A 22567-nucleotide genomic window follows, 5' to 3' on the forward strand; every position below is an offset into this window, starting at 1 on the left:
GCTTTGAGTGCGATGGAGATAACATTTCAAAGCTCTTTTCACATCCAATGTATGGAGAGTCTTCTCTGCCACTGAAGACGGTGTTGGAAAGAATGTAGGCAACACCATAGCCGCGTGTTTATGGAACATGGAAGGTACTTAAGTTATGAAATGCGGGTTAGTGGCCAGCACGACTTTATTACTGAAAAACCTCAAATACGGAGGGTCGATCACTAGGGCTTGTATTACCGACAGGCGACGAGCAGAAGTAATGGCCACCAGGAAAGCCAATTTCCAAGACAAAAATTTTAATGATGTCGATGACATTGGTTCAAAAGGGGGTTTCATCAGGGCTGCCAGGACCAGGTTCAGACTCCAGATCGGAGGAAACTTCTTCTTGGGAGGAAAGGTTCGAAACAACCCTTTAAGGAAGTGCTTAACTAGGCGGTCACTGAACAGTGGAGTGGAATGTCTCTTCCGAGTAAATCTCGAGATGGCAGCTAGATGCACCTTTATAGATGAAACAGATAACCCGTTATTTGCCAGGAGCAACAAGTATGGTAGAAGTTGTTCCGGTGTGATCGACCGCGGGACCAGACCAGGTTGACCTGCGCAGCATATGCAGAACCTTTTCCATTTGTATGTGTATGAAGTGTTCGTGGAAGGTGCCCTTGCAGCTTGCAAAATACGACGGCAATCCGCTGGAATCGCTAACGTGCCAAACTCGGCGAAATCAGGAGCCAGGCCGTCAGACTGAGGTTGTCCGGGTCGTGATGCCAAACGGTCCCTTTCTCCTGAGACAGAAGGTTGGGGATCTTCTGGAACCTCATTGGTTCTGCCGCTGAGAGGTGAAGTAGATCGGAGAACCACACTCGTCTGGCCCAATATGGAGCCACCAGGATCACCCGACAAGGATATCTGTGGATCCATTGCAGAGTCCGACGGATGAGAGGTAATGTGGGGAAGGCATACAGAAACTTGCCCGTCCACGGGAAGGCGAACGCGTCCCCTAGCGAGTCTTGTTGTGGCCACCTGCTCGCTTATTGGGAGCATTTCTTGTTGTCTCTCGTCTCAAAGAGATCGAGGGCCGGATGACCCCATTCCGCAAAGACACGGTGCAGTTGCTGATCGTTCAGTTCCCATTCGTGTAGACAATTCATCTCTCTGCTGAGAGCGTCTGCTTGCACATTTTTTACTCCTGGTAAGTGGAACGCCAACAGATGTATGTCGTGTTGTAGGGCCCAATGCCAGATCTCTTGGGCTTCCGTCGACAGGCTCCAGGAGCGAGTTCCTCCCTGCTTCCGTAGATAAAACATGGTTGTCGTCTTGTCTGTCATGATTCTCACCACTGAGCCCTTTATCTGTGGCAAAAAGGATTTTAGGGCCCAACGCACCGCCCTCAACTTTAGCAGGTTGATGTGGAGGGAGGACTCTTCCGATGACCAACGACCCTGAACCTGTAAGGCGTCCAGATGAGCGCCCCACCCAGTTAGAGAAGCATCCGTAACAACTGTCTTCTGGAACGCAGGCTCCAGTAAGGGCATTCCCTTCGTTAGGTGTATGGAGATTCTCCACCATTGAAGCGCCTGCACGAGCTGGCCGTTGATGGTCAACTTGTTCGACCAGCGTCCTCGTCTCTGTGCCCATCAATCCGCTAAGAATTCCTGAAGAGGCCTCATGAAGAGGCGACAGTTGTCTATCAAGGGTATGCAGGACGACATGGTCCCCAGAAGGGACATGTACCTTCGTACTGACACTCTGGTGTCGACCTCCCATTCCGATGCCTTTTGTTGCAGTCTGTGAATCCTTTCGAGGGATGGCTTCACCAGTTCCGACTATGTCTGGAACTCTGCCCCCAAAAAGACCAAGGTCCTTGAAGGCTTTAACGAGGACTTGTCGAAGTTCACTGCGAAGCCCAAACGTTGCAGGAGGGACAGGGTGGCATCTAGGCTTACTTGTGCCCTTTCTGGAGACAGTCCCCTCACTAGCCAATCGCCCAAATAAGGGTACACATGGTGACCTTCCTTTCTTAGCCAGGCTGCTATTGGAGCCAGACATTTGGTGAACGTCCTGGGGGACGATTTTAGGCCGAACTGGAGGACCTTGAACTGATAGTGGGTTCGTCCGACGACGAACCGCAGAAATCTTTTGTGCCGTTGACGCATCGGGATATGGAAGTATGCGTCCTGAAGGTCTAGCGACGACAAATAATCTCCGGGTTGTATCGATCAGATCACCTCCTGAAGCGTCAGCATTTTGAATTTTAAATTCTTGAGCAGTTTGTTGAGCGCTCGTAGATCCAGAATGGGACTCCATTTTCCATTTGGTTTCTTGACGACAAAGTACCGGGAGTACACTCCCTGTCCTTTTTCTGCCACCGGAACCAGTTCTATAGGCCCTTTCTGCAGCATAAGCGCCACCTCCTGCAGTAGTATTTGAAGGTGGGGCTGGGCCGAGAACACTGTTGGAATGTGTGGTGGCTTGCCCTTGAACTGTAGAGAGTGGCCCAGATGAATCGTGTCCAAAACCCATCGGTCTGTTATGCGCTCCCACTCGTCGATGCGACGAGACACTCGACTCCCCAGGACGCCCTGAAGCATGTCATTGTTGGTTCTTGGTTTGTTTATCTTTCGTCGACGAAGGGTAGGCACCCCGCCGTCTGGAGGTTTGGTAATCTCTGCCTCTACGAGAAGATTGGGCCGCACGCCTGTAGCCTTGGGACGAGTAGGAGGGTCTGCTGAAACCTCGGTCTCAAGATGACCCAAACCGGGAGTTACCAGAGGCCCCTCTGAAAGGACGAAAGGAACGAAAATTCCTACCACTCTGGAGGGCTACGAGTGACCGTGCTGTGTCAGTATCCTCTTTCATGCCCTTCAAGGCCTCATCAACTTTTTCACCGAACAGTTGCTCCCCTTCACACGGCATATACAAGACTTTATATTGCACCACCGGTCTGAACATAGTGCACTTGAGCCAGGCTACGTAGAACTAAGCCATTATTGATTTGCTTAAAACCGGACTCGGCTAGGTCGACGGCAATGTTTATAGCATGGTTGGAGGCCTCCTCTCCTTCCCGTACTAGCAACATTGCAGACTTTCTATGTTACTCGGGCAAATGCTCCAAGATAGGAGCCAGTCGGTGCCACATTTCCCTGTCATACCTAGACATAATCGCCAAGGAGTTGGCTGCTTTAACTGTAGTCGCGCCGACAGACAGCACCTTCTTGCCGAAAGCGTCCTGTCTCCTGGCCTCGTTGTCTGGAGGGGTCGTGCATTTATGTTGAGACCTAGCCTTTCTCGCCGCCGCCGATACCACCGACTCCAGCGAAGGTTGAGACGTCAGGCACTTGAGAGTCGATTCTGGAGCCTTGAACTTCTTCTCCAAACGACCTTTCACTGCCGGTTCAGAGAACAGGTGCCGCATGGTCTTCAGGCCCTCTTGCCAGACATGATCCAAAATCGGGATGGCGAATATGGATTTCCTTCTCTTGCCCATATGATCAAAAAGAAAACAATCCTTTTTCTCCTCTTCAGGGACTAGGCCAAACTCCGAACACGCCTTACTCATCATGGCATGGAATGCACCCACGTCGTCGGGTGGCGATGGCTGTGCCGGGCTTCTCGGAGCTTCCATCTCCGCTTCAGAGTCCCAAGTTGGGTCCCTTGAGGGGTTTAGTGAGATGTCTGAACCTGATCCCTCACGGTCAGAGTCCTGTAGTTCTTCTTCTTGCAGGGTAGGGCAATCTTCTGGCACGCGGGAAGCGGCCGTAATCCTGGTCGCCGAGCGAGGAGCCGGGCCCGGCTCGTCGACAAATGGCGTAGACTGTATCCGTGTCGGGGCCCCAGGCTGGGGTATTTGTGTGTCCAAACGCTGTAATAGTTTCTGTAGCATATTTAGCACCTCCAAGGACAGAACCGCCTGGGGGTTCAGTAATGACGAGGTAGTAGGGATGGAACCCACACCCAAGAGTGACATCGCGCTGGTCGGCTGCAGACCCAGATCGGTTGGGCGCGCGACCGTGTCGCGTTCCTCGTCAGCCGACGAGATGGAGAAAGTCGCCTCTGGTTGAAGCAGGGCCTCCGGCGGGACGGGATCGAAAACCTCTGGTTGCCATCCCATCGACGGGACCACCGTCGACGATATGTTTCCTACCGCAGTCTGACATGTGGGAGGAGCCGCGATGACGCAGGCGTCGACGAGCGGGTCGTCGGCGAAGCCAGTGGCGCAGGGCCTTGAGGTGTTCCCGCCGCTTTTGGGGCCGACTTGCTGGCCGCGGCCTCTCGACTCAAGGTAGACTTATGACGGTCTCCTGAGGAGGATTTAGATGGTTCTTTTCTCTCCTTTTTAGATGAGGAGGAAGACGACGGTGCCTTGTGTGAAGAGGAGGAGGCCTTTGAATGTTTCTCCGAATGTTTCTCCGAGGGTCGTTTTTTCAGCCGACTCCGAGGTTCGTTTTTCGGCAGCACGTGCCTTCTTCGTCTGGGGTTCCGACTTACTTTTTGAGGCTGTGGAGCCCACCTCCGATGCCGGGTACGCACCCGCTCCGTCATTGAGCCAATCGACCAGGCGTCTTTTTCGATCTTTGAGGGTTTTCTGGCAGAAACCCTGACAGATTTCACAAGTGTCCGCCGTGTGGTGAGGATGAAGGCAGTAAATGCAGTCCATATGACCAACCCCTTCGTACACCTTCTTAAGGCCGCACGTAGCACATGGACGAAACAACGCCTTTCCAGACATTCTATTGAGAAGAACAAACAGTCGCAGAAGTAGAAAGAACAACCTAACCAAATAGCGGCTACGCGAGGTAATCCCACCACTTTGGAAGACGGTTGAAATCTGAGGGAGCCGCCGGGGCGGAGCTATATATACCCCTACGTCCTAGTGGCGCCAGCGTGCGCGGCCCAAAACGACGTAGATAGGACAGAAAAGTTTCGGAATTTTTTCCTATGGAAAATGTCTATACAACTTACCGAGGATTCCCAGCCTGACGACGGGGAATATTCTAAGCATGTGAATCCGTGAAAGATCCAATGCTGGAGAACCTTTGTTTCCCTCCATACTCAAGGTGATACTCATAAGTGCATTACTGACCTTAACTGACCCCAATCTTTGTGCTGGATATGAAAAGTATAACCCAAAGTTACTCACATGCATTACTGTTCCATGTATAACTGAATACCATTTCTAATTCAATGTTACTGTTAGTTACTGCATTTTAGAATGGCTTGTGCCCTGTGTCTATATAAATAAATCTATTTTAATGTAACTAAGTGAATAAGTGTTTTCTTGGGTCCATGTATGTACTGATTACATTGTACTGCGCTACAGCTCACAAAAATCCCTACTAAGATAAGCCTGGCTGCACACCGGCTTGTGTAATAAAGGTCTATATTAAGAGTTGGGTCCCTAATACCAAGAGATAAGTCTTATTAGTACCCGGCGAGAGTCAAGCAGAATGCAACACGCATTCTGATTGGCTCTCGACGGGTCGTTACCTGCTCAAGAATCCCTCGATTTACAGCCAGGATTTCAGCCCCCAAGTCCACGGCAGGGGGGCGTGGCAGCCCCTCAGCCAATGAGGAGGCCCGAAGCGGGGCCATCCCCGCTCCGAGCCTCCCAACAGCTAACAAGCTGCCTTCGCCCCACGCCGGTGACTCGGGTACGTTTTTTTTGTTCCCCTTTCCTCCCACCTCCCTGCCCTCCCCTCCCCCCACCCCACTTACCTTCTGCCACCATTGTCCACGGCAGGCAGCGTGGCAGTCATCCCCGCTCTGCGCCGCCACATGGCTGGAGGCTACCATCACCCCCCACCAGTGCGTAGCATTTTTTTTTCCCTCTTCCACCTCCCAACCCCACTTATCTTTTTCTCTGTCGTCTTTCGAGAGGTGGCACGCTGGGAAAATTTCTGTTCCCAGCATGTCCGCTCCTGATGGCCGCCATGGAAAGGGAAAACTGACTCCTGTTTTCCCTTTCCCGGTGGCCATTTTCTTGTTTTTTTTTTTTTCTGTCCTGAAACGCCACAGCATTTCAGGACAGAAAAAAGTGCTTTTAGTGCCCTGGTCACGTTCGGGCCTATAACTAGGGGCCCTGGGGCATTTCCTGACTGGGTAATGCCCCGCCGCTCGGGGCATATTGCTTAATCAAGTCCCACACCATTTGGACTAAAACGTACTTAACTGGGAGCAAGAGTAATACGAACTTTGTGCAAAGTCGCTGGAAAAGCTATTTCGGTTATGGAAGCGTGAGAAACCTGTGAGTAGAAAAAACCTATGAAGAGGGGAGTGGGGGAATGAGAAAGGTACTAACACTGTGATAAAGGGCTGGAAAAATGTATTCAGGTTACAGGAGCCTGAGAAACCCGAGCATGCAACAAACACATGAAAGGAGGAAAGAAGGAGATATGAATAATTGAATTAAGGCTAAGAAAGCCAGCAAGATTGCAAAACTTTGATCAACCAGGGCAGACCACCACCATATCAAAAACAACAAAATAACTTGGTGTGAAAGAAAATAAGCTGTCTAAGGACTACAGCACTTTGGGGAGTTCCACTTCCTCGACTTTGGGGTGTTCTCAAGCAATCCGGGAGGAATGGAAATGTGTGCATTAAGAAACAAATTTCTTTATTGAAAGGTGAGACTGCAAAACCTAATTTGGTATCAAGGCTGAAAATAATATCCAGCTAGGGAAAAAGAACTTTGGAAGATGGAAAACAAGTCAAGTATAAACTGGACCAGGCAGAAGCCCTGCTGAGACTTGTCTACAAAGCCTCCCCCTTTCCTTCTTTTAGTTGGGCGTTTTCTATAGTAGTAGGACCAGTAAGCTGGATAAGATTCAGATGAAAGAGTTCCAATTTGGACTTTAGTATCCACCCTTAGTTTTTGTTTTCTTAGGCAGAGAACTTCCCTCATAGAAAGTTAGAGGGCGTGGCCAAGCGGCAGTGGAGATGGCCGCATAGTCGATGAGCTCCGCGAGCAGAGGAAAACGCGTCCCATTTTAAACATGTTTCCCGACCAGCGCTTCATTTCTGGATGTTACTCCTGTATAGTTCTGGCAGCGTAGCTTAATTTATAAAGCCTGCACACATTCGGGGCTTGAACCGCTCTCCTTCGATGTTACCGCCGCCTTGGTCGCTTGTTTTGGCGCAGGATTCCCTCACAGAACTCTTTGCCTCGCTGTTATGAGTTATATGACTAATTTTGTCTAAAGTACCTTGTGGGGTGTCCACCTCCTAATCGATGCCTTGGTTGTGCTCGTCTGCGACTTGTTGCTCTTCTATGTGTGGGACCCTGCCGGAGGAATGCAGCCGAGTTGCTTTGCTGAAAGAGTGTGCGAGGCCTGCAGCAGCAGTCTCACGTCAGAGAATTAGCCGACATCCCCTGTCAGCAGTCCCGGCTAAGCAAGCAGGATAACACGCTCGCCTCAAGGAAAAGTGTTTCTTTCAGCACAAAGGCCGTAAGTTATGCCGTTGATCTTCCAGGACGAATCTTTCTATTTTAAACATACGCTCTACTAAGTTTTAATTGTAAACTTCATTTTAATCACTTTTGGAGCTTTATTTGATGACATTTCTTCTACTACCTGTTTTAAACAAAATCATTTGGATTCAGGATAAGTTCTTGCTGCATTTTTGAGGTAAAATTCCCTAATGCATAATTGCTTAGCATTATTTAGTAACTATTTTGGTCATTTCTGACTTTTCCCTCATTTTGAAGCTTTTGAATGGTGCGATTTTGAGCAGCTGGAGTAACCTGGTATTTTGGAGCTTTTGGGCCACTTGAATCTTGTATTTGTAAAAACTATATGGCTGCTCAAGGAAAATAATTCTAACATCTGAGCGTATTACTACCTGGATTTTGCAACAAATTATAACTACGCCACAGTTAGACTTGGACAGTCATTATATTAGGCCCACCTGAACATTAACTATTAGATATTCACAAAGGCTACCTGCTTATTCTTTTTTACAAAATGCAGACAATCCAATTTTGCTGTGAATCTTAGTGTCATGGCAGACTGTCAAAATTACGACTGCATCAGACAATGCACCATTCAATGCCTGTATGGAATTTATTTTTAGAGGAACTTGCCAATCCGCTATTTCCACATTAGACTCTCACTCCTCCTCCATACAAGAAGAACTTAAATGTTTTAAAAATGATAAAGACTTTATCAGGCAGACTTGATGAAACAGAATAACGGGTTTTGTGGAGGGCCTCGAGAACATCAAGTGAAACTCGCACAATTGGAAAGTGAAGTTACAGAATTAGAAGATAGGAATTGCAGGGACAAACTTTGCTTCTACGGGATCCCTGAGAAAGCTCAAGTAGATGACCCTATCAATTTCCTTACCAATTGGATCCCCTCTGCTCTTGGACTTACCTTCTCTCCCCATTTGGAACTGCAGGGTGCCCACCGGATCAGACCCTGTTCTTCCAACAACCGCTCCACGCCAAGACCCTTTATTGCTGGCTTCCTACAACATCAGCAAGCATGTCAACTCCTTCTATTTGCCAGGAAAAACTGTCCTATCCTTTTCCAGAACAACAGAATCTTCATTTCCCCAGACTTTTCCAGGATTAACCAAGCCAAAAGGAGAGGATTTCTAGATATGAGGCCTCTCTTGAAATACCTCAATATCAGATATGGTCTTCTGGATCCCGTTAGGATGATTATTACTGTTCCTGATGGCCCCACTAAAGAATTCAAGCTCTTCAAACGTCGCCGATGGATATTTCCTCCCCGAGCTCCTCGGTTAGCAATTCCAAGCTGGATCCTCTCTGGTTAATTATCCAACTTTCAAAATTCCTAAGAATCAACACGTCAAATACACTCCTAAACGCAGCAGATCTACCTCCTCAATCCCATTTGATGTTCCATCCACTTCAACTCATCTAGGAGACATATCAAGATCTCCCATTAAATCCACTGATCCCTCTTTCAGAACTTTACAAGTTGATTAAACTTAAAATATGGAGTACACACCTCCTCTACCTTATCCGATTTACAAGTTATTGTTTAATTAATCATCTGGTTTTTCACCTCTTTGTAGCTCTACTGGTTGTTCTACTTGTTCATACCGTCATAACTTCAGATATTACTTTCTCCGCTTTTTGCTTCTCTTCGCCTGTGCATGCTTCATCTCCGTACTCTGGTGTCCCCCATGATTCTCTTGATTACTTCCTTTCTAGCTAATCTCACCGCAATCTTTCTACCATTACTTTTTCCAATATATCCCTTCTCATACAACTTATACATTCATATATGTTTTCCCTTTTATTGTCGTCTCACCTTCCTTCTGTGCATCCCCTTGTTCAATATTGCCATTGGATTTACTAACTCTCATTCCATTTTCTCTTTGCAATGTTTGATTGTTTTATTTTTTTACTGTTTTTTATTCTACTTCGGACATCATCCTTTTTACCTATTCAAATGTCAATTAAGTTTATCACATGGAATGTTAAAGTATGGTGTCATCCTATGATATGATATGATATGGCATTTATACCGCGCCTATACACAAGTGTTTCAAGGTGTGACGAGGCAAGGGAGGGGAAACAGAGGGAAGACAGAAACAACGATCCTACTAGGCCAGGTGAAATTGAAATCGCGCAAGTGCAGGGGAAAGGAGGGGGGGGGGAGAAATCTAGAGGGAGGGGGCAGTGCAGTACATAGGATAACAGAAAGATAAATAAGACAATAAGGACAATAAATGAAGACAATAATAAAAGTGCGGCCAGCTGGTGGCAAGTGCAAGGGTAGGTACAGACATCAGGTGTCAAGTGCTCGTAGGGACTGTCGGGATACAGTTATGTTATGTTATGTTACTTTGCATTTATGTACCGCCTTATGTACCATTGGTATGGTCTCAAGGCGGTGGTAGGTTGAACGCCCTCGGGAACCGAAGTTCAAGTCAGTAGAGAGATTCAAGGGTGCGTGTGAGCACCGGAATATGTGTGACATACAGAAACAGTCAAGGGTTGCCAGGGGACAGTGCAGGTATGCAACTGGTGGGGAGGGGCCCTGGGCCCGAGATCATAAGATAGCCAGGTAACCAGTGCAGTTTCAGATACAGCCAGGAGATCAGTAGGGGAGAGGAGGAGAGAAACAGAATCAAAGAGGAAGGTCTTGAGGTGCTTCCGGAACCGGAGATGGTTCACCTCAAGTTTCAGAGAGGCAGGGAGGCTGTTCCAGAGGGAGGCCCCAGCAGAAGAAAGATCTACATCAACTCGCTGCCTGGAGAAGTGACTAACCCTGAGGGAGTTGGAGGCGGATGAGCGAAGAGATCGAGAAGGAAGGTATTTAGGAAGAGAGAGTTGAAGGTATTGAGGTCCCAGGCCCCAGAAGGCCTTGTGGACAATGCAGAGGGTTTTAAACGTAATCCTCGCCGCCACTGGAAGCCAGTGCAGAGATTTCAGTCCTGGAGAGATACGATCCCTGGGCCTGAGGCCAAGGACAAGTCTTACAGTCCTGTTTTGGAAGAGTTCCAGAGGGCAGAGAGTCGAGGCAGGCAGATTTAGAAAGAGGCTGTTGCAGTAGTCCAGCGTAAAGAGAACCAGAGCTCTGGAGACAGTGAGCTTCTGGGTGAAGGAGAGGAAAGGAAGAATACCTCCGAGGAGGTGCAGCTGGTAGTGTGACTTCTTAGAGACGTCAGAGATGTGAAGAGAGAAGGAAAGCGAGGAGTCCAAGATGACCACAAGGTTTTTAGCCTCACAGGTGGGAGCAGGAAGAGGGCCAAGAGAGGCCGGCCATAGAGTGACGGAAAAAGAGGGAGCAGGTGTGCCAATGAGGAGAATCTCAGTCGTACTGGCATAAGGCAGAGATCACTGGCGGCACAGCACTCTTGTATGGTGGACAGACAGACAGAGATGAGAGAAGGAGAAGAGGTGGCTGGGGGGAGCCTGAAAATGAGCTGAATAGCAATGAAAGTTGGGGCAGAGAGAAGCAATGTGGTGGGCAAGAGGTGCAAGGTATTGGTTGAAAAGTCAGGGACAGAAGTTAGACCCCTGGGGAACACCACAGGTAGAGATAAAGAAAGGAAGATACCAAGTTGGACCTGGGATGGTCGATCGCAGAGGAAGGTCGTCAACCAAGCCAGGGCCTGATCAGTGATACCCAGGTTATCAGGGAAACACCTGAGCAGGATGGCATGATTGACCATATCAAAGGTAGAAGAGAGATCAAGTAGCATGAGGGCACAGGGGGTGTTGGAATCGAGGTTGGAGAGCAGGTCTTCAGCTAAACCTGACGTCGTATGTCTCCAAGAGACTCATTTGAGTTTGGATAGCGAAAACCTCAAGATTAGAGCTCCATGTGTCAGTCATACACTCTTTTTCAAATGCTCTAGATAAGAAGGGTGGAGTCTCTATATGGATTAATAAATATTTTAACTTTTCATCAGTCAATGAAGATAAAGAAACTGAAGGACGATGCATCATTACTGACACTATTATTAACAATTTACCTGTTACCATTGTTAATGTTTATGGCCCTAATGCTCCAAACCCCATTTTTTGGTGTAATTATATTACAAACATTTCTCAGAAGAACCCAGACAAACTCTTTTTTGTGGGGATATGAACCAGTTTCTTGACTTCGTCCTAGACCGCAAATCCTCCTCGGATCTTATCAACTCCAAATCTCGAACAGCTTCCTAAATTTATTACAAAACCTTAATCTAATCGATTCCTGGCGCTTTTGTCATCCAGACACTAAAGATTTTATGTTCTACCCCTCTCCCCCCAATTAATCCTTTTCTAGACTAGATTATATTTTTGTTAATTCCTCACTAACTTCTACCATGCTAAACTCCGAAATTGGCCCCATAACTATTTCAGACCATGCACATGTTTCCACCACTCTTGAATGGATACCCATTACTAAACTTTCTCCAAGATGGAGATTCAATTATTTCCTGCTTAAAGACAAGACCTTTGTCGACAAAATTAATTCTTTCATTAAAGAATTCTTCTATAATAACCGTCCTGAACACACCTCCATAAATAACAACTGGGGCGCTTTTAAAGCAACCCTGCGTGGATTCATAATCCAATTTGTTGCCATCAAAAAGCACCAATCTGAACTCACTCATAACGCCCTCTTAACCTCAATGAAACACTGAACAATTTTATTACGCAAATCCTGATCCGAACACCATGAAAGCTCTCATGACTAAAACGTACTGAATTCAACAAAATGTGCACCGAGAGAGCTGCCAACTCCATACTTCGATCTAGAACTAAACTGCATAGTGGATCCAACAAAGCTGGTAAAATGTTAGCCTCTTATCTAAAAAGAAAAAAGAAAAAGAAAATCCCTTATTACCCACATTCTCTCTTCTGATGGGAATAGACTAACTAAACCAAAAGACAAACAATGCCTTTCTTGATTTTTACTCTAACCTGTATGCCTCTGATCCCTCTATTAGTTCCTCTGAAATCTATTAATTCTTCGAAAAATAAATATCTTTCCAATCCAATCAACCAATCTCCTCTTGATACACCTATATCCCTTACTGAAATTAAACAAGCCATACTCTACCTCAAACCCAATAAAGCACCTGGCCCCGATGGGTTCACCATAGATTTCTACAAAATCTTCACTGATTCCATCATACCAAAACTTTTAGAACTGTATTCCAACTTTGCTGAGATCGGTCAAAGCCCTGGCTCCTTTGGCGAAGCTCTGTTAGTACTTTTCCCAAACCTGAAAGACTCCTCTTTAGTTAAAATTATAGGCCCAGTTCTCTTACCAATTCCGACTAAAAAATCTTTGCTAAAATCCTCGCGAAACGCCTAGAACTTTACCTTCTCAAATGTATACACCCTGGTCAATATGGTTTCATCAAAGACCGTCACGCTTCTTCCGAATCCAAACTCTGATTTAACACGCTATCTCTTTGCTAAAATTTGAATGACCCTTTAGCCCTTCTCGGCCTTGATGCAGAGAAAGCTTGTGATCGTGTCTCTTGGTCTTTCATGTTCAACTCTTTGACTTGGCATGGCCTTCCCTCGTACTTTATCACCCTAATCAAAGTTCTTCACTCTTCTCCCACCAATCGTATTCTTATCAATAATTCTCTCTCCCCCTCCTTTCAAATTGGAAGAGGAACTCGCCAAGGTTTCCCTCTTTGTCCCCTCCTTTTTAATCTCGCTTTAGAAACCTTCTAAGCATTAGGATGAATACTAACATGAAAGGTATTTTTATAAATAATATAGAAATTAAACTGTCTGCTTATGCTGATGATAACCTACTTTACCTTTCTAACCCTGCCTCCTCCATCCACCATTTAATAACTACCATAAATAACTTTTCCATCGGCTCAGGATACAAATTGAATTTTGATAAATCTGAAGTCATGCCCTTCACTAATGCTTGTAACCTTACCAGTACTCCTTTGTCTGGCTTATCTTGGCAACCCTCACATATTAAATATTTAGTGCTTCTCGTCGCTAAAGATATTCACACTACGATTCATCTCAATATAAACCTCTTAAATGAAAAAGTTACTGGAATGACTTCAAGATGGTCTCCTCTTTTCCTATCTTGGTGGGGACGCCGTGATACTATTAAAATGATGATCAGTCCCATTATCTTTTATTCATTATCCATGATTCCCATTGTAATTCAATCATCTTTTTACAAAAAAAAGCTTGACTCCATTCTTCTTAAATTCCTATGGAATCATAAAGTACCACGTATTGTCATCAATAAATTGAGATTTACCAAGTCCTCGGGAGGAGTCAAATTTCCTAATGACCAATTAGATCACAAAGCTTTTGTCCTTAAACAATTAGTAATTTTTAAACATTATAAATCCCACCCTGACATGTGCTCCCTTTGGATTAACATTGAAATTAGCCTTATCTCCCCACTCTCCCTTTCCCATTTTTTAATGACCTCTTCCTGGCCGAATATCACTAATCTCCCTAAATTGCATTTTTTTTTTTAGTTATTTAGAATAAACTCCCCATCAATTCCTTCTCTCAAACCAACCCAGACAACATGTTTCACCGTTCAATAAACAATATCCCACCAAATCTAACCTTGTCATTATTTATATATTGTACTCATCTGGCATCACATTTGTTAGACAACTTTTCCAAAATTCAAAAGTAATCCCCTTTCCACAGATTTGCTCACAAAATGATATCCCTGCTTCAGATCTACCCTTTCACTCATCCCTCATCAAGTCATTTACTAAATCCCTACCCACTCTCTACCAAAAATTCCCTTCACCTTTTTTGAATTTCTTAATTAGCAATCATATTCCTGCAGCCAAACTATATACGTTATTAAAGGATCCCCCTTCTCCCAATTCACTCAATATTAGTGGTTAACAGACAATGGGAAATTGACTGGGACCTGCAACCTACCCCGGATCACTCAACCAAAATTTGGAGAATGTCATTCAACATCCATTGCCGCCAATTGTACCCAAACCTACTTTTTCATTTGTCACTGTGCTTTTCTTAATCCCCTGCGTATAGCTAAAGCTAAAGACAACTTAACCAACAACTGTTGGTCATGCAATGAACCTAATGTAGACTTTGCTCATTTGATTTTCAAGTGCTAACACGTTCATGCTTTTTAGTCTATGATCTGGTCTCGCTTACAACCAAGCTTTCATTTAACAGAACCCCTAACGCTCGCCAACCTAATGATTGGCTCTATTGTTAATCCAGTTATAGATCAGATTGACTCCCCTTCTTTGTTTAATCTGTTCATAAGCATTGCTTTTCAAATTATTATATATAATTGGAAGACTGCAACTAACCTATCTTATAGTACTTGGTGGAACTCTATTTGCTCCACTCACCGAATAGAAAAATGCCATGCTCTTTCCTTTGATGGTGTGCATACATTTAATAGAAAATGGAATATGTTTGTACAATACCTTAACACTCATGTTTAAATATTGTTAGCCTTTAGTTATGTTATCCCTACCCTGTCCTTTCCTATTGTCTTATGTCTTGTGTTTGTCTCTGTACTCCCTATTTTGTGTTATACATTTTCCAACTTTAATAAGTTCATTGATTCTAATTTAATCGGCTTGTTTTGATCAACTGTATTTGTTCTGATACTTAAGATCATATCATTGTTTTAAAATGGTTTACCTGTTCTTGTACCATTTGCTTGATGCAAATCTAATAAAAATTGTTAAACAAAAAAAACAAAGAAATAGGGTAAGTTAGGCATACAATTTCTTTTCTTTGTAATAAAAGCCTTGAAACATGACTCAGAATCATCGATTCACCACATATCCCTGTGACAGACAGGCAAAAGCTCATAAAAACGAACTATTTCACAAACGTAATGTTAATTATGATTGCTTGTTTTAAGCACCTTCAATCATCATTAAGTGCTGACAGAAATGTTTTTATTAAGGAAATTCCAAAATCAAATTAGGTCCCAGTCTGTGGGACAATTTCCCTTCAAAATGTCCTGCTAGAATGTTTCTTTGCTGCCTTTCTGACTTGCAAACAGGTGAAATATTATAATGTCTGTACCTCGACTTAGTAAAGCCCAGGCCACTGAGGAAGGAGGGACAGGTTTACTTAAGAAGGCAGTTCTGGAATAGAAAGATTCCTAATTTTGATGAAGATTTTTGCAGAGGACGCAGTGTCCAAGCTAATGGAACTGGAATGCCAAGATTCCACCTGTGCAGAGAAGGACACCTCAGCCCCTGAGTTGAAGAAGGGACGACACTGAGCCATCAAGCGCACTTCATCCTACAACGTAAGTAGCGTTTGTGTGTCTAGTTTAATAGCTGACAAAATGTCATTCTACAAAGTCGCAAAAGTAGATTATACGTTACAGAAGGAATATCGACCTTATATTCTTTTCAACAGTACATGCAGATCCCAAAGTCTGTTCTTGGCAATAGCGAGGGATATTTGGCAAATAGGAAATGATATGTGCATGTGCAGAACTGATGGGGCGAACGGCTATGCTTGGCTAGTAGCTTCCAGCTTGAGATTGTTTGCCCTGATATAAGGACTGTGACGAATCCAGGGAATTTGTCCCATATCTTTGGGGGGGGGGGGGTTTGGGGGAGTCGCACCCTGTGAGACTAGAGAGGCGATCACTCTATGCATAACCCTCCCAAGGGGTTTGGGCAAGTGGAATCTCGCAGAGTGACTCCACCTTAGAGGAAAAGCAGAACCAATCTATTAAGATTGCAATATTTCCCTTAAACCCAATGACCCCAGTGTTCTCAGCATATATATGAATAGAGAGAAATGTTGACCTAATGGGGCCTTTACACAGGGTTAGTGTGGATGCTGACTCTCCTCCTGAATTGCAATCAGAGGACCAATAGGACCATGTCTCTCACCTAAAGACAATGCATATAAAGAATCATCCCCTTACCTGCAGGAAAAGAAGAGCAATCAGCTGGAGTTAAAACGTGCAGAGCGGACAATGGTGCGCGGGGCCGGCAGTGCCTGCAGAAAGGACCACCACCCGTATGTGGTGGGCAGAGCCCATGCAACGCAGTTGAGCCCAACAGCGCAGGAGGAGTAAGGTCCCCAGCTCTCCGTCAGGGAGCCAACCCACCGCCAACAGGTGGAAGAAAACCATGCTGGAGAAGAAGTCCAACCGGCATCCCGAAAAGGAGGAGACCACCACAGAGGGAGTGCCCGGCTCTCCGAAGAAAGAAGTCCTCGGAACAGCAGGTATGCAGTGTGTGAGCCAGGTTGGAAGGAGGGCAGTTGAACTCCACCGAGGGCCATGGGGAGTTCAGACTCCGGTAAATCATAGGCCAGATGGGCCCAGCGAAGACACCAGCTTAAGACCCAAGAAAGTGGAAGCCCTTATGACAAATGGGACACCTAGAAAACATAACAGAAGAGAAGAGAAATACCCTAAGAGCAGGGTCGGATTGGCACCTCAGCCTTTTGGCCCGTGGCCGGGCCGAAATCGTCCCTAGGGAGTGGGGGCCGGTTTCTGGCCATGCCCGGGCCGGTTTGGAAGAGAAAAAAAAAATGTTTTAAAAAAAAATGTTTTAAAATTATTTTATTTTTTTCAAAGCCTTTCATCCTTCTTAGGTCGATACATGAGTACCAACACAGGTTGGGGGATATTGTATGCATATTTGTTCTATAAAATAGAGCTTAAGTTCTATACAATAACATATCATTTGGCCTTGGACGTCTGCTTGGATTCACAGTGATTTAGTGTACTTAGGAACAATGCTATTTGATTCCACTTCCTGTTTTGTCAAGGGGTGAAAGGTGCGTTTCATCACTTCCTGGGATGTCACTTTGGGGTGGGGTCAAATTACATCACTTCCGGTGATGTCATCAGGTGCAAGGGTCGTGAGGCGAGGGGTGGGTCACATTTTTTGAGGCGAGGAGTGGGCCACTTTTTTTTGTGTGACCGGGCCTATTTCTCGTCCCAGTCCGACCCTGCCTAAGAGGGTGAGCAAAAAGCATATACCCAGGATAGTGTAAGTCCCACCAAACAGAGGAGAGGACCCGAAGAAAGGGAACCAATATCCCTCCCCCAAGCGAAGGGCCCCATAGAAAGCAGAGCATAGAGAAATATCTCAGGGGAAAGAGCGAGAAGAGTATAACCCAGAAGGGTGTGCGAGTCAAACGAAGCAAAGGAGAAGACCCAAGAGGGGTCTAGGCGAAAGGGCTAACTTGCCTGAAAGAGATACAGAGCCGGGACACAGAGATTCGAGTCGACCACATAATCAAACCTACATAGAAAAAAGCTAAAGAACTTTAACCAACACTGGGAATCAGATTCACTATGTCCACTGGAGACCACCAGAAATTACCCCAAACGAGAAGGTGAACTGGTCTGAAGGAAAGAGCCAAAGGAGCTATGAAAACTACCTTCAAGGCTACAAAAATTAATAAAACAAGGGGGAAGTACACTTGTAAGGGTTGCCAAGAGTGTTTGGAAGGGCACAACAATCCACCCTGTTCATTTTGAATCACACAACAATTGAGAACCATCATAACTAAGGGCCTCGAAACTAAGAGGAAGCTCTCACTGGTCTTTTCTATTGACAATAAAGATAAAGCAAACAAAAGTAATACCTTCAACCTTCATACAAGACTTAGATTTGTGTTGGAACTCTGACGAGAGTTAAAAGCTAGGCAAGCTGAATAGGATATATCAAAATACATTCAGTGAGAGGGTGCAAAGAAGCGCCCAACAACCAAATAAGGAGGAGCATTCATTTGTACTACTTTTGTTTCTTTTCTTTATAGTGGTAGGGGTAGTTGGGGCAGATGATAGTATTGTATTGTGTTGTGCAAGACGTCCTGACAAGCACCTTTGTTATTTTCTTCCCTAGATAGGGATTCCCTTTGTAGCAATAGGTCTAATTGAGGAAAATTATTTCTTTTTATGAATATGCTGTTAACCATGTCCAATTAGTCCTACCTTCGGCCCATCACAGGACCTAGACAAAAGGTTCCCGACATCCTCATTGTACAATAGGAGGTCTACAGAATCTATAAATCAGAAGCTGGAGAACAAATAAGGGTGCTGCCATAGCATGAACAAGGTAAAGCACAGTCATGGAGATAGGCAAATAAAATAACAATTCTAGGGCAGGAGAAGGGGGTATCCGGTAATAAAATTGCGGCATAAATGTTGCCAGTAAAAAAAGAATTGCGGCAAAAAATGCTGTGGTTTGACCCGGTAAAGGTGTACCCCATTATACCATTTAAGGGCACAGAGGGTTGCGGGGGTGTCCCCTGCCCCCGTTAAATGGTATAATGGGGTACACCTTTACCGGGTCAAACCACAGCATTTTGCTGCAATACTTTGTATACACAGCCATTTTTGCCGCGATTTTAAGACATGGAACCGAGAAGGGTATGGTTAAAAAACACCAGAGCATTAAATGGGCCAGCACTGCCTGAACAGGAAAATAAGACTTCACCAGGGAACAAGCCAATGCACTGCTATGGTTGGGTAACGTAAAATACGACCCAGTTATGACAGAAAAAGATGCTGCAGTGAACGTAGAGAGAAACTAGATAAATCTGCAACAGAATGGGGGAAAAGTCAATGTACTCCACGGAAGGGCATCGGGATAAGGCCGGAGACTCGCAGGCCAGGAGAAATTGCATGTCATTGCAATGCCAGGTCTTTGAAACAAGATGGTAAAGAATAATCAAAAGACCATCAATAGAAGGAGGTAAGGTAACAAGATGTGCTGCCAGGATATTTATTTATTTAATTTTGATTTTTGTTTTTTATAACGCGCCTAAACCATACCAGAGTTTGGTTTTCTAAGCGCGGATCCAGGATTCAAACCTATGTTGCTCTGCGTGGTCCTGCTTCCAAGAACAGCGCATTGCCCCTGTGCTATATACACGACTGGGCAAACTGAACATGAAAATCAGAGCAATGCATTGTCAAGAAAGAGAATAAGACAGTTGCCCTAATGAGGGAGGACAAGTAAAGGACAGGGAAACCTAAGAGAGCATTATTCATAGGACAGGGACTTAGAAAATAAATCTCATCATAAAAGGAAAAACAATACTGCATTGCAAGGATAAGCATACAAGATTAGATGCTAACAAGGTAGGGGAACAAAGCACCACACCAACAGAGCAGGGGGATGAGAACTTGTTCTTCATTCACAGCTCAAACAAGACCCCTCAATAGTAAATTATAGCACCTTTTCCCTCCTCCACCCCACCCCACCCCACCCCTGCAGTATTACCTGACTTCATTCCAGGCGTTAACCTTTCTGTAAAGAGCTCAACGCATTCACTAGGAAAGAAACCAACCTAGAAAAGGAGAGACAAATGAATTGGTTATTTCCCTTATTGTTATCGCCGACAAGATCTTACCAGGGCAAATCGCCACCAATAGATCACAGAGGCAAACTATCAAAGGCACAAGAGGAAAAATCAACAATGACCGTGTACCATAGCAAACCATTCTTAAAGTAAGCACAAATGCAAGCTATTAATGGTTGTGCACAAAACCAACCCACTAATGTTTGTGCCGAAAGGCAAACTGCCAGTGTAAGTTCACCAAAGCAAGACACAAGCCACAAATGATTGTTGTCTTGCAAAAGGATTTGTCAGTGAATAATCACACATTTATTTACACGACAATAAAATAACTTAAGGAAAAAGGGTAGGCCTCGCCCTCAAGGACAGAGCTCTTGGGTAAACAAGGTCACATGCCTGCACTGTCACTTGGTTTTCTACCTCATTTAAGCCCCTTTATCCCTACAGGGGTCCTTTACAACACCCCACAACGTTGCACCCCACCTTTTAGTTCCTCTCCCATCTTTGAGTCTTGCACCTTTCCTCCACAAGAGAGCATATGTACCTTCTTATCAAATCCCAATATCCTAGTACGTTCTACTCCACCAGGTTGCCTTGTGTTAGGCAGATTTTAATTTTTATGCACAATCCCCTCCACCTGTGAGCCCCCCTGCACTTCTTGCTGGACTACTAGATTTCTGGCCTGTTCCCCTGAGTGAGTGGGAACCTTTTTCCACACTCACTCATTCTTTTAACCTGCCTTTGAGATACTTTTTTAGCACGTGTACACTTCAATGCTGGCTGTGTTTTAGAGTTCTCTAAACCATTATTTTCATACAACGCTTAGTGTGTGTTTCTTTGGCGTGTATACTCTAAGTTGTTTGTACTGCATACAACCCTTCCTCCCTTCTAAGATAAGCCGGGCTGCTCAGCCATTGCTACCAACAAAACGTGTGTGGCTCAGGCCCACACCAAGACTAAGAGTTGGAGCACTGTGTCCCAAGTGTGAGTCTTTAAAAGTCCTACCCAAGGTGGACTTTGTAAAACTCCTAACAACTTGTACTGTCTGACTCCATTGTAGTACCTCTTCCTTAACTATAACTATGGTACCCTTGTACCTCCTCCGGTACCGTAAAACGGTGTACCATCCCATACACCAAAGGGCTAATGTATGTATGCCTCTACCTGCAAACACAGGGCCTGTGTACCTTCTTCATCCACTGCAGATTTCAATTATTTTAAAAGCATTGTACACAAAAAATATTTGTATTCTCACATTCCTCCCTGGTTTGAGACTCTTCAATGTTTGTCCACCGTGGTGGACCTTATACTGTTGGGTTCAATCTGAAGCCTGCACCCCTTCTACTTTGCTAGTCAGTCTGGAACCTGATTTAAAAAAATGGTGGGTTGGTGTGTGGAGTCTACTAAACCTACATAAGCGTGAAGCAATTCTACAAAACAAGCCCCTGGTATTCAGAGATTCTCTCTTGGTGAGCAGTAAACAAGGTAGTGGGGTGTGTGACTGTCCAAGTAAGGCTTTGAGTCTGTGATCACACAAAATACTGAGGCCACGGTTCAGTGTTTTTGACAAAGAGGCCAATATTCTAAATGTTACTTTAATGTTTTATGTGTGATTACTTACATTGTAATGAGAGGTACCAAGGTGATTAATTAAGATTGTCATTATTCTTGAGGTAATTCTACTGTCTCACAAACGTTGGGCTCGGCTTCACTTCAATGGTCACATACCTTCTCCATTAACTCAGGAGCATCTGCTTCATTTCAACTACTATTGGAACCTATGGAAGGGACCTTCTACCAACCCATGTCCCCTAAAATCTTCTCCATCCCGAGTAGCAATCACCTGGAATCCATGTTTTCCTCGCCACCAGCTGGTGTCCTCCTTGGGGGGCATGTCAATCACAGAAACAAAGTCTCCCACCTGTGGAAAAGTAGCACTCATTACTATCTGGCAGAAAGGGAACATTGTATCTGTGCAGTATGAGAGCAATGATAACGCCTGAGCACTACAAAGGCCAACTTTAGAGCACCTTTCAGCCACGAATTATAAAAATGCCAGGAGTTCATTACCTAAGCAACTTCTTATCTAGAAGACAGGACTACAAAAATCAGCTTCCTGGCCAAAATGCCTGGCCGGGGCTTTTGAGAGCCGAGTTAGTGTAACTTTACATAAGGAATTGAATGCCTCTCAGAATTAAAGAGACACACCAGGTGTCATTGCTAACCACTCTAACTCACATACAGTAAAAATAGACTGGGGGGGGGGTGCATTTTACCAATCAAGCAATGACTTAATTGTGGAATTTACTAAACTGGGCAGCAAGTCATATCTTACTTTTTCTTAAAGAGTTCAGGTCTACTAGACTGCTGAATTTGGATAGTCTCAATTGCACAGAAATCCATATCTACATCTAAAAACATAAGATGTGAAATTACCCTCGGCATAAATGGAAAAAGTATAGGGGAAATGCTGTATGAGAGAATGCAAGTTCAATCCACGACTTGGCAAGGTAATTTGAATCCCGCCCAAATCCACTTTTAAAAATATATTGTGAAAGTTATGTCAAAGTCTCAGCCTTCAATGTGATCTGATGAAGTTGTTCTTGGGACTTTGAAATCTCATACATCGTTCCATCTCGGCATATTATTTTCACCAACTGCAATAAAAGATATCAGATGCTGCATTTTTGGAATTTTAGAACTGATGCAACATAGCATCAACCTTTCTTAAGTTCACCTTCTCAACAAAAATGTGGAATAATTTCATCAGTGTTACAATGCTGCAACTGGGTGAGGTTCTCTTTTGTGGCACAGTGTTTA

At 44.8% G+C, this 22567-nt stretch overlaps 1 protein-coding gene across 3 annotated transcripts in view; it reads right to left on the reverse strand.

The window, feature by feature from the left end:
- Window positions 1–22567, reverse strand: part of ARHGAP33 (Rho GTPase activating protein 33) — a 1138731-nt gene that overhangs the window by 385235 nt on the left and 730929 nt on the right. For all 3 annotated transcript variants that reach the window (XM_069604876.1, XM_069604877.1, XM_069604878.1), the window contains 2 exons: window positions 21591–21668; window positions 19672–19738 (listed from right to left, as the gene is read on the reverse strand). In XM_069604876.1, the coding sequence (XP_069460977.1) occupies window positions 19672–19738; window positions 21591–21668 (145 nt within the window). The remainder of the gene's footprint in view (window positions 1–19671; window positions 19739–21590; window positions 21669–22567) is intronic.

Source organism: Ambystoma mexicanum, chromosome 1p, assembly GCF_040938575.1.
Source record: "Ambystoma mexicanum isolate Mex_15411 chromosome 1p, UKY_AmexF1_1, whole genome shotgun sequence".
NCBI classification, from domain to species: Eukaryota; Metazoa; Chordata; class Amphibia; order Caudata; family Ambystomatidae; genus Ambystoma; species Ambystoma mexicanum.